At 38.9% G+C, this 17,935-nt stretch overlaps 1 protein-coding gene across 4 annotated transcripts in view; it reads right to left on the bottom strand.

Moving 5' to 3' along the window:
- RIC3 (RIC3 acetylcholine receptor chaperone) overlaps positions 1–16,072 on the bottom strand; it is a 59,081-nt gene extending 43,009 nt beyond the window's left edge. For all 4 annotated transcript variants that reach the window (XM_012095822.5, XM_012095823.5, XM_004016178.6 and 1 more), the window contains exon 1: positions 15,913–16,072. In XM_012095822.5, coding sequence (XP_011951212.3) covers positions 15,913–16,036 — 124 coding nt within the window. In that variant the 5' untranslated portion in view covers positions 16,037–16,072. The remainder of the gene's footprint in view (positions 1–15,912) is intronic.
- Between the last annotated feature and the right edge of the window lie 1,863 nt (positions 16,073–17,935).

The raw sequence follows: 17,935 nt of genomic DNA, 5'->3' as shown, positions 1-17,935 counted from the left end.
AAGGGAAAAATCTGCAACCTAGGATACTCTACCAAGCAAGATTATCATTTAGAATCAGAGAGACAAAGAATTTCTCAGATAGGCAAAAAATAAAAAGAACACAGCAATACTAAATCTATCCTAAAGGAAATATTGAAAGATCCTTTTTAAATAGAAATGAAGTTATAAATATATAGGAAAGACAAAATCACCTAAATCATTTATTTACATCATTTGCTTTGCAGTACACCAGGGAAACTCCCTGGTGATCCAGCGGTTAGGACTTCAGGCTTCCACTGCCTGGGACCTGGGCATGATTCCTGTTTGGGGAACTAAGGTCCAGCAAGCCGTGCAGTATGGTCAAAAAATTTTTTTAAATTAAAAAAACCTCAATATTACAATTTAAAAAATAGATAATAAGGCCAGTGTACAAATTTTTAAAAATTCAAAATTTCTGTGAAAGTGATAACCACAATGAAGAACAAATGGACGAATATGAAGATGTACAAGAAAATATAAAAATCATAAAGTGAGAGAGGAGAGTAAGAAAAACGTATATTCTTTTTCATTTCCTAGAGTGTGTCTGAGCCTATATGAGCAGTCTAAAGTACACAGATAAAGGATGGAATTAACATACTTGGAAAACAGAATAACTACAAAAACATATAACACAGTCACAAAAAAAAAAAAAAGAGAGAGAATTTAAGTATAATGCAAAAGAAAATCAAACCACAAAAGGAAAAACAAAAAGAAAGAGAAAAAGAATAAACATAAAATCAACAGGAAAATACAACTTAAAATGCAATAAATTCATATTTATCAGTAATTACCTTAAATGTCAATGAACTAAATGCTCCAATCAAAAGACACAGAGTAGCAGACGGGATTGAAAAAACAACAGCTACAATATTCTGCCTATAAGAGACCCATCTTAGGGCAAAGGACACAGACAGAATGAAAGGGAGGGGACACAAAAAGATATTGCATTCAAACAGAAACAAGAAGAAAGTGGGAGTTACACTACTTATATCAGACAAAACAGACTTTAAAACAAAGGCCACAGAGGAATATAAAGGACATTATATAATAATAAAAGGATCGATTCAAAAAGAGGAATTTACACTTGTCAACATATATGCACCAAATACCTAAAACAAATTCCAACAGACATAAAGGGAGAAAATAACAGGAATACAATAATAGTAGGAGGTTTTAAAACACAACTCACATCAATGGATAGATCTTCTAGACAAAAAAATTCAATAAGGCAACAGAGACCCTAGATTATGCAATACACTAGACTTAGTTGAAATTTCCAAAATATTATATCCAAAAAGCCAGAGTACATACTTTTTCCAAGTGCACATGGAACATTCATTAGGACTGACCACATAGTAGGGCACAAAACAAGCCTCAACAAATTAAAGAGTATAGAAATTATCTCAAGCATCTTTTCTGACCACAATGTCATGAAACTAGAAAGCAACCACAGAAAAGAGAAATGAGAAAATAAACAATACACAGAGACTAAAAACAAGCTACTAAAAAACCAGTGGGCCAATAATGAAACCAAAGAGGAAATTTAAAAATATCTTGAGACAAATCACAACGAAAACACAACCATACAAAATCTGTGGGCTGCAGCAGAAGCAGTTCTAAGAGGCAAGTCCTAGCGACAATCAGGAAGTTCACAGTGATACAGGCCTCCTCAAGAAACAAAAGCATCTCAAACAAACAACCTAGCCTTTCACTTAAAAGAATTAGAAAAAGAATAAACAAAACCTAAAGTCAGTACAAGGAAGGAAACAAAGATCAGAGAGGAGATAAATAAAGTAGAGATTAAAAAGAAAAAAGAAAAAAATCAGTGAAACCAACAGTGTGTTCTTTGAAAGGATAAACATGACTGGCAAACCTCTGGCCAAGCTAAGAACAAAATAAGAAATAAGAGGCCTTAACAAATAATACTGCAGAAATACAAAAAAACCCTTAAGAGACTACTTTGAAAAATTATATGCCAACAAATTTGACAACCTAGGAAAAATGGGTAAGTTTCTGGAAATAAACAGCTCACCAAAACTGAATCAAGAAGAAATAGATCATTTGAGCTGACTGATCGCTAGGCATAAAATAGAATCTTTAAAAAACTCTGTACAAAACAAAAGTCTGGGACCAAATGGCTTCACAGGCAAATTCTACCAAACATATGAACAAGAACTTATATTGATCCTTCTCAAACTCTTCCAAAAAACTGAGGCGGAAGGAACACTCCCAAAGATATTCTCTTCTATGAAGCCACTATCATCACCCTTATACCAAAATCAAACAAAGACACCACCAAAAGAGAAAATTATAGGCCAATATCTTTGATGAATATAGATGCAAAAGTTCAACAAAAATTAGCAAACCAAATTCAACAACACATAAAAACATCATATACCACAACCAAGTGGGATTCATTCCAAGTTCACAAGGATAGTTCAACATACACAAATCAATGTGATACAGCAAATAAATATGAGAAGACAAAAACCACATGATCATCTCAACAGATGCAGAAAAAACATTTCACAAAATTTAACATCCATTCATGATTTAAAAAAAAAAAAAAACAAACCTCTTACCAAAGTGGGTATAGAGGGAACATACCTCAATATAATGAAAGCTACTTAGGATAAACCCACAGCCAATAAAAGGCTCAATGGTGAAAAGCTGAAAGACTTCCCACTAAAATCCAGAACAAGACAAGGATGCCCACTTTCACCCCTTCTATTCAGCATAATGTTGGAAGTCCTAGCCATGGCAATCAGACAAGAAATAAAAGGTATTCGAATGAAGGGAAGAGCTAAAACTGTCATTATATGCAGATGTCATGATACAATATATATTAATGGGAAACACTAAAGACTCCATACAAAAACTAGAACTGAGAAATTCAGCAAGGTAGCAGGACATAAAATTAGCATGCAGAAATCAGATGTATTTCTTTTAACAATGAAATATCAGAAAGGGAATGTAAAAAATAAATAAATAAATAACTTTCAAAATTGCACTCCCCAAAATAAAATATTTAGGAATAAATCTGAGCATGGAGATGAAGGACTTACCCACTAAGAACTATAAAACATTAACAAAGGAAACTGAAGATGACTCAAAGAAATAGAAAGATATCCCATGCTCTTGGATTGGAAGAACTACTATTGTTAAAATGGCCATACTACCCAAAGTAGCCTGCAGATTTAATGTTATTCCTAACAAAGTACTCATGACATTTTTCACACAACTAGAACAAATAATCCTAAGATTTATTTAGAACCATAAAAAAACCAGAATTGCCAATGCAATCTTGAGGAAAAAGAACAAAATAGAAGGCATAACTCTCCCAGACTTCCAACAATACTACAAAGCTACAGTAATCAAAACATCATAGTATTATGATGTTTTGATGTTTATGACAAAAACAGACACATTGATCAATGGCACAGAATAGAGAGCCCAGAAAGAAACTCATACATCTATGGTCAATTAATCCTCAACAAAGGAGGCAAGAATAATGGGGAAAGGACTGCTTCTTCGGCAAGTGGTGTTGGGAAAACTGGACAGCCTCATGTAAATCAATGAAGTTAGAACACATTCTCTTATCATACACCAAATTAAACTCAAAATGGCTGAAATACTTAAACATAAGACATGACACCATAAAACTCCTAGAAGAGATCATAGGCAAAACATTCTCTGACATAAACTGTATCACTGTTTCCTTAGGTCAGTCCCCCAAGGCAACAGAAATAAAAACAAAAATAAACAAATGAGATCTAATCAAACTGGTAACCTTTTCATAGCAAAGGAAACCATAAATAAAACAAAAAGACAACCCACAGAATGGAAGAAAATATTTGAAATAAAGAAATCCCACTTCTGGGCATATATCCTGACAAAACTCTAATCCAAAAAGATACATGAACCCCTATGTTCATAGCAGCACTATTCACAAGAGCTAAGACATGGAAACAACCTAAATGTCCACTGATAGATAAACGGATAAAGATGTGGTACACATACACAACGGAGTATTACTCAGCCATTGGAAAGAATGAAGTAATGCCATTTGTAGCAACGTGGGTGGACCTACAGATTATCACACTGAGTGAATTCAGAAAGAGAAAGACAAATACCATATGATATCACTTATTTGTGGAATCTAAAATATGATGCGAGTGAACCTATCTACAAAACAGAAACAGACTCACAGACATAGAGAACGGACTTGTGGTTACCGAGGGGGAGGCTGGGGCTACCAGATGCAAGCTCTTACACATGGAACAGATAAACAAGGTCCTACTTTACAGCACACAGAACTATATTCAGTATCCAATGATAAACTGAAAAAGAAAAGAATATTTCAAAATGTATATATAGGAATCAAGACTGCGGGAGAAATATCAATAACCTCAGATATGCAGATGACACCACCCTTATGGCAGAAAGTGAAGAGGAACTAAAAAGCCTCTTGATGAAAGTGAGAGAGGAGAGTGAAAAAGTTGGCTTAAAGCTCAACATTCAGAAAACTAAGATCATGGCATCCGGTCCCATCACTTCATGGGAAATAGACGGGGAAACAGTGGAAATAGTGGCTGACTTTATTTTTGGGGGGCTCCAAAATCACTGCAGATGGTGACTGCAGCCATGAAATTAAAAGACGCCTACTCCTTGGGAGAAAAGTTATGACCAACCTAGACAGCATATTAAAAAGCAGAGACATTATTTTGCCAACAAAGGTCTGTCTAGTCAAGGCTATGGTTTTTCCAATGGTCATGTATGGATGTGAGAGTTGGACTATAAAGAAAGCTGAGCACCCAAGAATTGATGCTTTTGAACTGTGGTGTTGGGAGAAGATTCTTGACAGTCCCTTGGACTCTCCAACCAGTCCATCCTCAATGAGATCAGTCCTGGGTGTTCACTGGAAGGACTGATGTTGAGGTTGAAACTCCAATACTTTGGTCACCTGATGCGAAGAGCTGACTCATTTGAAAAGACCCTGATGCACAGAAAGATTGAGGGCAGGAGGAGAAGGGGACAACAGAGGATGAGATGGTTGGATGGCATCACTGACTCAATGGACATGAGTTTGGGTAAACTCCGGGAGCTGGCGATGGACAGGGAGGCCTGGTGTGCTGTGGTTCATGGGGTCGCAAAGAGTCAGACACGACTGACTGACTGAACTGATACAGGTATAACTGAATCACTTTGAATAGCAGAAATTAATGCAATATTGTAAGTCAACTATACTTCAATTAAAATAGTCTCAAACAATAGGTGCACAGTACCAGATTTCAAATTTATTTCAAATTTATTCTGTATTTGTATTGTCTACCCTGTTTATAAATCAATACCACTGGTTTAGTGATTCCAGAGAAATCAATATTTTTTCCCCTTTGATTTAAAAGAAAAACAAACCTGGCCACACACACACACAAATACTTCATGAATATAACTTACTGGAATCATAACAGTCTATCATATGGACGTACAATAATTCACACAGCCATAAATAATAATAAATGAGAACCCACTCCAGTATTCTTGCCTGGGAAATCCCATGGAGAGATGAACCTGGCAGGCTACAGTCCACTGGGTTGCAAAAGAACTGGACACAACTTAGCAACTAAACAACAATAATGGCTTATAAATGCTAATGGAGGAAACCTTGATCCTTGGGAGCCAGTATTCATTAATTTGCTTAATTCCAATTCTTCAATTTATTGATTAAATTCTTTAATTGATTTTCTACTATGTGTGGGCCTGATCTAAAGCTGGAGATACTGCAGTGAACAAAGCAAAAATCCTGACCCTCATGGAGCCTCCTATTTCAACCAGAAAAGAGATGATACACAAGATAATGATAAATACTAAGAGAAAAAATGAAGCAGGCAAAGGGGATAGGATGTGTTGGGGGAAAGTAAAGATTTAGCAAGAGTGTCCAGAGAAGGCTCAGGAGATGTCTTTTAAGTTAAGATGTAAAGAAGATAAAGGAAATTCACACAGCTATCTAAGGAAGAGCATTTCGGGCAGAGGAAACACCAAATGCAAAGGCCCTGAGGTGAGAGCACACCGGGAACGTTCAAGCCATAGTGAGGAGGCCGCCAGTGCACTCAAAGCAAAATGGGAAAGAGGGCAACGAGAAGAGGATTAAGCAGGCTTTGTAGGTCATGTACAGACTTTGTCTTTTCATCTGAGTGAGTCAGGAAGCCATTGGAGGGTTCTGTGGAGGGAGACTTAAGCTTTAACAGGGTTAGTATGGATTCTATATTGAGAATACAATGAAGGGGGAAGAAAGGAAGCATGCAGACCATAAGCCTATATTGGACAGAATAAGATGGGATGAAGCAATCAAACCAACTGGTTTAATGACTGTACACAAATGGGTTTCCATGAACACAATGGGGTGACCTTAAGAGCAGTTTCAAAAGACTGATAGATTTTTTTTTTTTTTAGATAATGTGAATGATCAAGAAGTTATGCTAATCACAATCAAGGGGGAAATCATGAAAAAAAATTATGAGGCAGTGAGAGAAATTTGAATACTGATTTCATGACATTAAGGAATCACTGACTTTCAGGTACGATAATGATATTAAAGCTATATTTAAAAAATAATTTTTATTTTCTTATGCTTCACAGATGTATACAAAAATACTTAAGGATGAAATGAAATCCCAGTGTCTGAGATTTGGTATTTGCATAAGGGGAAAAGTAAGTGGGGATATCCATGATACAGGACGATGGTTGTTGAAGAAGGATGATGTGGATTCATCTTATTATACTACTCTCTTTACTTTTTCTTATGTTTGAAAATGTCTTTAACAAAAAAGGTTTTTTAAAAATCAAGAATGATACATAGCTGAGAGAGATGGTAAAAACAAATACGATGAATGAAACAATAAATGTTCTGAAGAAAAGTCAAGAGGCTAGAATTCTGGATCAAACTGAGACAAAATGCAACAAGAAAGGCTATATTCCTCTATTTGGTTCCAAAACACCAAGTGAATGTACAAAGTGGACAAACCTATAGGAGTACCTTTTAAAAAAAAAAGTTTACAATTCTAATACACAGCAAAATCAGCAAGTGAAATACCCAAAGTCTAAAGCAATCCCCAGAATGCATTAATAGAACTAAAGAATTTTAAAAAGGGGGATATGCGTTTAGTCACCAAGTCAAGTCCAGCTCTTTGCAACCCCATGGACTGTAGTCTGCCAGGCTTCTCTGTCCATGGGATTCTCCAGGCAAGAATACTGGAGCAGGTTGCCACTTCCTCCTGCTCCAATATCTATACCCAGATTGGGAAGTGAGTCTCCCGCACTGGCAGGCAGATTCTTAACTGCTGAGCCACCAGGGAACCCCCTATAAAGGCGGATGGGGGATGCAATAGGCTGCTCTTCCGTGAGCCAACTGGCTTACACTTGCTACTGTTTGCCTTCTAAGAGGCCATACTTAAATACTTGTAACTACGTCACGTGAGGAATGGATGTGGGTTCCAGGGATTTCACGTACGAAAAAAGATGGAAAAAGGGGATGTGATACTACTCTACAAATTTCTGAAATCGTTGCCTTTCCCCTTTAATCTGTGTTGCTTCATTACTATTTTGGTAAAGGTATATTTGGTATAGTCACCTAAGCCAATAAGCTGAGAATAATTCAAGATGCCTCCCTCTGCCTCACATTCCACTTCTAGTTAAAAATGTCTCTTAAAATTGTTCTTTTCCCTCCTGTTCAATGTGGACACTTCCCCTGCTCCATTTACTCCTTCTTCCTCCGGTATCCCTATTTCCCTCTGGGAAAGACTCTCAACTCCACAGCAGATCAGCATATTCTTTCTACCCAGAGCACTGCAAATAACTTTACTCAAGTCAATAAGATGGGTGGATATGTTAGCTGGAACTACTGGGAAAGAACTGGGAGTGGAGGTATAAAAGTGATATGAGAGTGAAGGAAGAGTTCAAAAGAAAAAAAACATTCTTTCTCTGGACAATTAAATATGAGGAGGTGATATCTGGAACTGTTGCAAATACTGTTTCTAGCCTGAGAGAGAGAAGCCAGAGGACAGAGCCGACATGAGAAGGAACCCAGAAGTAAAAAGGACAAAGAAAGTCAGACAGAAGCCCTGATGGGATTGTTAACCTCTGGATCAAACCACATAGGAGGCCAATTCTAACACGAAGTCTTTTCATGTGCTCTAGTCAATACATCCTCCTTTCAACTTGACAACTCAGCTGAATTTTCTGTTACTTACCATGAGAATCCTAAACTGATGAGCCCAAACACACTGCCTTAATGATGTTCACAAGGTCTCAAATGGACTACTGCAACATTATTTTCCCTGAAGAAATCCTCACTGATACAGCCTCTACACTGTTGCCAAGATGTCCTTTCAGATTGTAAGTTTCTCTTCTACTAACAAACTCACAATGGCCTCACCAATCTTTAGAATAAGATCCAAACTCCTTAAGTATGGCATGAAAAAAATCTTTACAACTTGGGCCCTTGTCTCATCTCTTACAACTCTAAAGCTATTTCAAAGCTCTGGGTATTGATTTTGCTGTGTTCCCTCTGCCTGAAATATCCTTGTTAATCTGGCTAATAAAAACACATTAGAGATACCTCCTTAATTTAGTTAAAAAAAAAAAACTGCAAGGTTTTAACATCCAAAAATCAATTATGTAATGTATCATATCCATAGAATGAAGGACAAAAACCCAATGGTCACTTAATAGACAGAAAAAGCACTTGACAAAATTCAATTCAATCCCTTCATAATAAAAACACTCAACAGGCCCCCTTTTAAAAATTCTTTAGTTCTGTTAATGCATCCATAGCTAGCACTATCCTTAAGGATATGAAAGCTTTCTTAAGATTAGGAACAATCAAGGATGTTCACTCTTCACCATTTCTATTTGACATTGTACTAGAGGTTCTAGCCCAGGCAGTTAGGCAAGAAAAAGAAAAGGCATGTAGATCGGAAAGAAAGAAGTAACACAATCTCTGGAGACAACACGATCATTGGAGAAGGAAATGGCAACCCACTCCAGCGTTCTTGCCTGGAGAATCCCAGGGATGGAGGAGCCTAGTGGGCTGACGTCTACGAAGTCGCACTGAGTTGGACACGACTGACGAAACTTAGCAGCAGCAGACAACACAATCATTTACTGCAGCCAATAAGCAATTCAGCAAATCTACAGAATACAGTATTGATACACAAAGATTGTGTTTCTAAAGCTGAGTAATGAATAGTCTTAAAATTAATAAAATAATTCAATTTACAATAACATCAAAAAGGATAAAATACTTAGGGATATATTTAACAAAAGAAGACTTGTACACTGAAAACTACTGAAAGTCGCTCAGTTGTGTCCGACTCTTTGTGATCCCATAGACTATACAGTCCATGGAATTCTCTAGGTCAGAATACTGGAGTGGGTAGCCTTTCCCTTCTTCAGGGGATCTTCCAAACCCAGGGATCGAACCCAGGTCTCCCGCATTGCAGGTGGTTTCTTTATCAGCTGAGCCACAAGGGAAGCCCAAGAATACTGAAATGGGTAGCCTATCCCTTCTCCAGCAGATCTTCCCAATTCAGGAAATCAAACCAGGGTCTCCTGCATTGCAGGCAGATTTCTTTACCAACTGAGTTATCAAGGAAGCCTGAAATCAATTAAAGACCTAAATAAGTTTTTAAAAATCCTATTCATAGATTAAAAGACTTATTGTTATTAAGATGGCAATACTCTTCAAAATGATTTACAGATTCCACACAAACAAAATCCCAGCTGGTTTTTGCAGAAATTGACAAGCTAATCCTAAAATGTGTATGGAAATCCTGAGCCACAGCACTCAGAAATCAACCTTGATAATAAAAGCACACAGTTTGGAGACCAAACACTTCATGATCTCAAAATTTAACTACAAAGCTTCAGTAATCAAGGCAGTGTGGTACTGACGTAAGGACAGGTATATATTCTATATCTGATGTTTGTCAATGGAACAGAATTGAGAGTCCAGAAATAAACTCTCACACTTAGTCAACTGAATTTCAACAAGGGTCTTAAAACAGTTCAATGTAAACAGAATATTCTTTTCAACAAATAATGCTGGGATAACCGTATATCCATATGAAGTTGGACTTTTCCTCATATCAAAGGCAAAAATTAACTCAAAATGGATCAAAGGATTAAATATAAGAGTAAATACTATAAAACTTGAAGACATGGACATAAATCTTCATGATCTTGGATCTGGAGATTATTTTTTTAGGTCTGACATCAAAAGCAGAAGAGAAGAAGGTAAATGCTAGACTTCATCAAAATTAAAAACTTTTCTTAAGAGGACACCATCAAGAAAGTGAAGAGTTGAAGAATATATTTGCAAGTCACATATCTGATAATGAACTTGTACCTAAAATACATTAGGAATTCTTATAATTCAACAATAAAGACAAGAAACCCAATTTAAAAATGGGCAAAAGTCTGAACCGACATTTCTCTAAGTTGTTACACAAACAGCCTATAAACACATGAAAATATATTAAAGTTGTTAGTCGTCATGGAAATACAAAAAAAAAAAAAAACAACCCACAATAAGATAGCACTTCACACCCGTTATGATGGCTATAATAAAAAGGCTGGCAATAACAAACGTCCGAGAGTATGTGGAGAAATTGGAACCCTCACATATTAACGGTGGGAATGTAAAATGATAGATACTTTGGAAAACAATCTAGCAGTTCCTCAAAATTGCTCACAGAGTAATAATATGAGCGAAATTCCACTCTTAGTTCCAGCCACACTAAAATGTTCACATTTCCCAAATGCATATATTCAAGAGAAATGAAAGCATATATCCACACAAAAATGTGTACATGGATGTTAATAGCAGCATTACTCATAATCATCAAAACCCCAAATGCCCAACTAATAAATGAATAAAATGCAGATGGAATATTCCACATAATGGAATATTAATCAGCCATGAAAAGTAATGAAGCACTGATACGTGCTACAACATGGATGAAACTTGAAAACATACTATGTGAAAGAAACCAGTCACAAAAGATCACATATTGTATGATTCCATTTACATGAAATGCCCATAGCAGGCAAATCTATAGACAGTAGATTAATGGTTGCCTAGGAAGGTCCACCTGATGTGAAGAACTGACTCATTAGAAAAGGCCCTGATGCTGGCAAAGATTGAAGGCAGGAGGAGGAGGGGATGAGAGAGGATGAGATGGTTGGATGGCATCACCAACTTGATGGATATGGCTTTGAGCAAACTCAGGGAGATTGCTTTGAGTTACGGACAGGGAAGCCTGGTGTGCTGCAGTTGATGGGATCGCAAACAGTCAGACACAACTGAATGACTCAACCGAACTGAAGGCTGAAGGGGCTCAGGGTGGGGGACTGTTAATGCGTGATGGCTAAAGAGGTTAAAGATGGTTTCGGGGGGCGGCGGGAATGATAAAGTGTTCTAAAACTGATAGCGACGATGGCTGCACAACTCTGTGACCATGCTAAAAACCATTCACACACTTTATTTTTGCTTACTTTTTTATTGATGTATAGTTGATTTACAATATTATATTCATTTCAGGTGTACAGCACAATGATTCCATATTTTGCAGATTATACTCCATTATAGGTTTTTTACAAGATAATGGCTATAATTCCCCGGGCTATACAGTATATCCTTGTTGCTTATCCATATTTAATACACAGTAGTTTATATCTGTTAATCTCATACCCTTAATTTACCCTCCCCCCTTTCCTCTCCTGTTTGGTAACCACAAGTTTGTTTTCCACATCTGTGGTTCTGTTTCTGCTTTGCATACATATTCATTTATTTTTTAGATTTCACATATAAGCGATATCACATGGTATTTGTCTCTGTTTTCACTACACATATTCTTAAAGCCATTCATTTTGCTGCAAATGGCTACTGCTTTTTCTGAAATTTACTTATTTTTAATTGGAGCATAACTGCTTTACAATATTGTGTTGGTTTCTGCCACATATCAACATGAATCAGTCATAGGTATACACATGTCCCCTTCCTCTTGAACCTTCCTCCTACCTCCCACCCATCCCACCTCTCTAGGTTGTCACAGAGCACGGGGTTGAGTTTCCTATGTCATACATAAATGGCCACTGGCTATCTATTTTACATATGGTCGTGTATATATATTTCCATGCTATTCTCTCAATTTGTCCCACCCTCTCCTTCCCCCATTGAGTCTACTAGTCTGTTCTCTATGTCTGTGTCTCCAATGCTGCTCTGCAAATAGGTTCATCAGTACCATTTTCTAGATTCTATATATATGCATTAATATATGATATTTGCTTTTCTCTTTCTGACTTACTTCACTCTGTATAATAGGCTCTAGGTTCATCCACTTCATTAAAACTGAGTCAACTGTGTGTCCTTTTATGGCTGAGTAATATTCCATTGTGTATGTGTACCACAGCTTCTTTACCCAAGCATATGTTGATGGACATCTAGGTTGCTTCCATGTCATAGCTATTATAAGTAGTGCTACAATGAACACAGGGGTACATGTGTCTTTTTCAATTATGATTTCCTCAGGGTATACACCCAGTAGTGGGATTGTTGGGTCATATGGCAGTTTTTTTTTTTAATGTGGTAAGCATATGTTTAATTTTATTAAAATGCATTTATCAAATTGTTTTCCAACGTGGTTGTACCATTCCACATCATTACCAGCAGTATGAGAGTTTCAGTTGCTTTGCATCCTCATCAGCACTTGGTATGGTCAGTGCACATGGTAGTTTTATTCCTAGTTTTTAAAGGAATCTCTATACTGTTTTCCATAATGACTGTATCAGTTTACACTCCCACCAACAATGCAAGACGGGTCCCTTTTCTCCACAGCCTCTCCAGCATTTACTGTTTGCAGATTTTTTGATGATGGACATTCTAACCAGAACTGACTCATTGGAAAAGACCCTGATGCTGGGAAAGATTGAAGACAGGAGGAGAAGGGGACGACAGAGGATGAGATGCTTGGATGGCATCACCAACTTGATGGACATGAGTTTGAGCAAGCTCTGGGAGTTGGTGATGGACAAAGAAGCCTGGAGTGCTGCAGTCCACGGGGTTGCAAAGAGTCAGACACGACTGAGTGACTGAACTGAACTGATTCTGACGAGTGTGAGTTGATACCTCCTTGTAGTTTTGATCTGCATTTCTCTAATAATAAGCAATGTTGAGTATATTTTGATGCAGTCACACAGTTTAAATACATGAACTGCATGGTATGTGAATTATATCTCAAGAAAGCTATTACCAAAAAAAGAGAAAAGGCTCTTCTCTTCCATAACACCTTTCTTGAGACACCAATAAAACTAACCATTCTAACATGTGTCTCCTCCTTTCCCTGCAAGGATTTGAGTACCTGCAATTGATACTTTTTTGCACTTATTCAATGTCTTATCCCCTCTACTCAACTGTGAGTTCCTCGAGGCAGGGATTTGGCTCTTTTTTTTTTTTTTTAAAGAATTAAACAGTATTTATACACTGTGTGTAAGCTATGTTAAAGGGTACATTATAAATATTTGCTAAAGACTAACTTAACGGCTGTCATGTGGAAAAGGGACAATGCTCATTTCATATACGCCAATGGGCAGAGATGGAAGCTATAATGACACAAATTTTAAGACACGGATGACATGAATTTTCAAAGAATCAGGGCTATCCCTTTCTACAGAGCAGGAGTTTCTGGAGTCTGTGATTTCTCTGAGTTGATACTCAAATTCTCGATGTATGTACAAAAAGTATAGGCATTTTTCCCAGGGGAAAAATCCATAATTTTCATTAGATTCTCAAAGGGATATATAACCCAATAATGGTTAGGAGTCACCGTTTTTAAAATGTCAGTGTACCAAGACAAGGATTTTAGTTAGCAAATTTCAGTTACTGGACTACATCAGTTAATGTAGGTTTTCACATAGATTATGGTGGCTCAAACAGTAATGAATCTGCCTGCAATGTAGGAGACCTGGATTCAATCCCAGGGTGGGGAAGATCCCCTGGAGAAGGGAATGGCCACCCACTCCAGTATTTTTGACTGGAGAATTTCATGGACAGAGGCGCTGTCTGCAGGCTGCAGTCCATGGGGTCGCAAAGAATGGGACACGACTGAAAAACTAACACTAACTTACTTTTACCTAGATTATACTACTTTGATAATGAATGCAAAAAGAGCATTTTATTCATTTAAAAATACTGTCCATTATATGCCAACTGCTAAAGAAATAGTGGTAAACAAGACAAACTGCCTGCCCTCAGGAGCTTACACTCTACAAAGTGGAGACAAAAAACAAAAAAAAACCTAGTAAAATATATAAGAAAATGTCATGATACAATAACACCTTTGATAGAGAAAATAAAACATAGGAATAGGAAATGATGGGAGTGTAAAGAGTGACTTTAGTTAGAATCATCAGGGAAAGCCTCTGAGGAGATTACATTTAAGCTGAGCAATGAGAAGGATGCCGAGGAAATAACACTTGAGGAATGAAGAGAACAGAAACTGCAAAGTTTCTAAGATAAGAACACTGATTATTATTACTTGAGCTCTTAGGAGAAAAAGCCATCTCTGATCGTCTCTCTACACAACATTTAGAAGAGTATCTCCCACCCGTATTGAAGAGAACTTATTCAAGACAATTCAGCACGATGAAAATTTAACGTTGTAAGACACTGCTGTAGACGAATCTTTAACCGCTTAGGATCATCATCAATTTACTCTCCATCATCATTAGACAAAGTGAGTAAAACCTTTGGGGTTTTGTAACAAGACAGAAAGGAAAAAAAGAAAGAAAGAAAGAAAGAAAGAAAGAAAACCCAACAAATGAGGTAGTTTGCTTTTTTTAAAAAAAGAAGTTTCTCCCAGGGAAATAGTTTTACAAACATAAAGATTATCAAGCAAAGTCTATGAACAGAATTCTGGGTTGGATCTGCCCTTCACCCCTAGAGCCTGGTGTTTTGCATTTCTTGTATTTATAATCTATGATGTACAAGAGGGTGGAGTTACAGTCAATGTGCACAAATTAGAGGGAAATGAGTTTCAGTTCAAGGAGCTGTCCAACATCAACCGGTTGAATATCAGTGGAAGCACGAACACTGTAAAACCGGGTCTTAAGGATGTTACACAGACAATTTCCAGAAGAAAGTTACCAGAACTTCACAATCTACAGAGAACTGTTCCAGTTTTTCTCCCAGCCTTTGGCATTCCTGCCCTGTTACACTCACCCATTATGCAAAAGCCCCAGAATGCAAACCACAGGTTGGATTTTTAACCACCACATACATCATGCCAGTAACAAAGGATTAAGAAATACTTGTTCACGTAACGAAAATGCAGAACCATGTGCATCTCAGTAACTGAAACTCGGATTATTAAAATCTTCACATTATATTTACGAAGGCACAAAAAGAGCCTGAAGCAGAGAGCTCTCGACACCAAACTGAAAATACACAACAAATTAAGGTTAATAATACCCAGTCCAACTATCTCATTCGAAAGCACGAGAGAAAGCACACGGACACCCTAAAAAGGGGAATTCAAGTGGCAGCCCTCCTGACTCAAAGCACTTGGGCAGACAGTGAGTAGTTGAGTTAGGCCAGCGAGGGGAAGAGGTGAGAGCAACCGGAGAGTGCGTCCAGGCTCGTCTGCGCGCGCTCCTGCAGGCGAAGGCCTGGAGCGACCCGGTCCGGCCGCTGCCCGCTGGGGCCAAGAGAACCCTGGCGCTTGGCACCTCGCAAACTCCGCGGGGCCGGAGACCCCCGCGGCCGCCCTCCCTCCTGCAGGGCTCTAGGCGCTCGTGCTCGCCCTGCGGCTCGGGGTGGGGGAGTCGGCCCGCGCTTACCTTCGGGCGCCGGCGGCGGCTCCTGCCGCTTTCCGCGAGACAGGAAGGCCTTGGGCAGCAGCAGCGACACGGCCAAGACGAGTCCCGAGGCCAGGGCCACCCTCTGCACCGTGGAGTACGCCATGACCGCCCGCCCCCGCCGCAGGTGCGGACGCCCGCCGGAACCGGAACCGCAGCGCCCGCGGCCTCCGCCAACCCCACCGAGCGTTGCGCGGACGGCGCCGCGCGAGGGACACGCGAGCGCGGCGCGTGGGGCTGACTCGCTCCTCCCGCGCGCTCCCCGGGTGCGCTGAATGGTACCCGCGCCCTCTCATTGGTTCCAGCTAGAAACTCCTCCCTGTAACCCACGCCCACAGGGGCGTTCTACACCTAAACTACGGGTGGCCGCGCCCTTCCTTTCACGCTTATCACCGCACTGCTCAATCCCCTCCTTAACCGCCCATCAGTTAACTGGTTAAGATTCCAGTCCCTCTGGAAGGCCCCGCACATCCATCCTCCACCTGAAGCCCAAGGTGATAATGCTAAAACTCAGGTGTAATGCGTTTGAAGCTCTCCATAGCTTCACATCTTTGAAAAACTCCCCTTTATCCTCATAGAAAGGTCCAGCTGCTTTCTGTGACCTCAAGGCCCTCCCTGGTCTGGTTTTAACCAATGCGCCGTTCAAACTAGACCATTTGCTATTTCCCTAACATATTTCTTGCGTTCTGGGAATCTTTGCTTATCTTGTTCACACTGCCTGGAAAATTCCTTACACATCTCCACTGCTAAAAACTTCTCTGAAGAACAGCTGAAAAGTACTGCCTTCATGAAACATTTTTAGCCAGCTTCTCCTTCCTCTGTGTCCCCACAGTTCTTGTTACTGTCCTTATGAATTTCTTTAACAAACATTCTTTTGGTTCTTATGAATAAGATAGGTTCCCTATAGGGTAGATAGTCATAGAATCAAGAACATGCAACAAATATTCTGGACTCCAAATCACTCAGTTCAACTGTAAGAAGGAGAAATAAGGAAAGAGCTTCTGAAAATAGGTAAAATTTGAGTGAGTGTTTAAAGAATGAGGAAGTTACTAGGCAGACAGGTGAGAGGAATTCGAAGGCTAGTCCAGGAAAAGGTTGCAGAGAAAGCAGACATGAAAGCTTGAAGCTTCCTTATGTGCTGTGAAAACTATTAGTAATTCATTTTGGTTATAGTTCATTTAGGGTCAGTGACATAAAGTGATAAGGCAATATAAGCAGGAACTAGGTTATGAGAAGCTTAGATATAATTTCCAGTTAAACATGGCAGATGGAGGGCTTCCCAAGTGCTTCTAGGGGTGCAGGAGTACCACTATGGTGCTTGTGCCAATGCAGGAGATACAAAAGATGCGGGTTTGGTCCCTGGCTCAGGAAGATCCCCTGGAATAGGGAATGGCAACCCACTCCAGTATTCTTGCCTGGAAAATCCCATGGATAGAGGAGCCTACAGTCCATGGGGTCGCAAAGAGTTGGACACGACTGAAGCGACTTCATGTGCACACATGCATGGCAGATGGAGCACACTCTTATCTTTGCTTTCTCCAGACCCCTCACAAAAATGAAAAAAAAGTGTATCAACTAAAACACTGAAGAGGATGGGAGAAAACGTGACAGCAGATAGAGATGTCAAAACGTTTATAAGATGCAACAGTACCCAATAGAAATAAAATGCCAGTTACTTATGTATTGGGTTTGTCAAACACTTTGTTTGGATTAAAAACCTGAACAAAATTTTCAGTCAACCAATAATTTAAAATTTTCTAGTAGCCACACATTTAAAAAGTGAAAATAAACAGGTGAAATTAATTTATTTAACCCAAAATATCCCAAATATTATCATTTCCACATGTGTGACACTGCTGCTGCTACTGCTAAGTCGCTTCAGTCGTGTCCAACTCTGTGCGACCCCATAGACGGCAGCCCACCAGGCTCCCCCGCCCCTGGGATTCTCCAGGCAAGAACACTGGAGTAGGTTGCCATTTCCTTCTCCAATGCATGAAACTGAAAA

The sequence above is a fragment of the Ovis aries genome, chromosome 15, assembly GCF_016772045.2.
Source record: "Ovis aries strain OAR_USU_Benz2616 breed Rambouillet chromosome 15, ARS-UI_Ramb_v3.0, whole genome shotgun sequence".
NCBI classification, from domain to species: Eukaryota; Metazoa; Chordata; class Mammalia; order Artiodactyla; family Bovidae; genus Ovis; species Ovis aries.
Note: the sequence above shows the minus strand (reverse complement) of the source record. Positions and strands in the feature narration are given on the sequence as shown.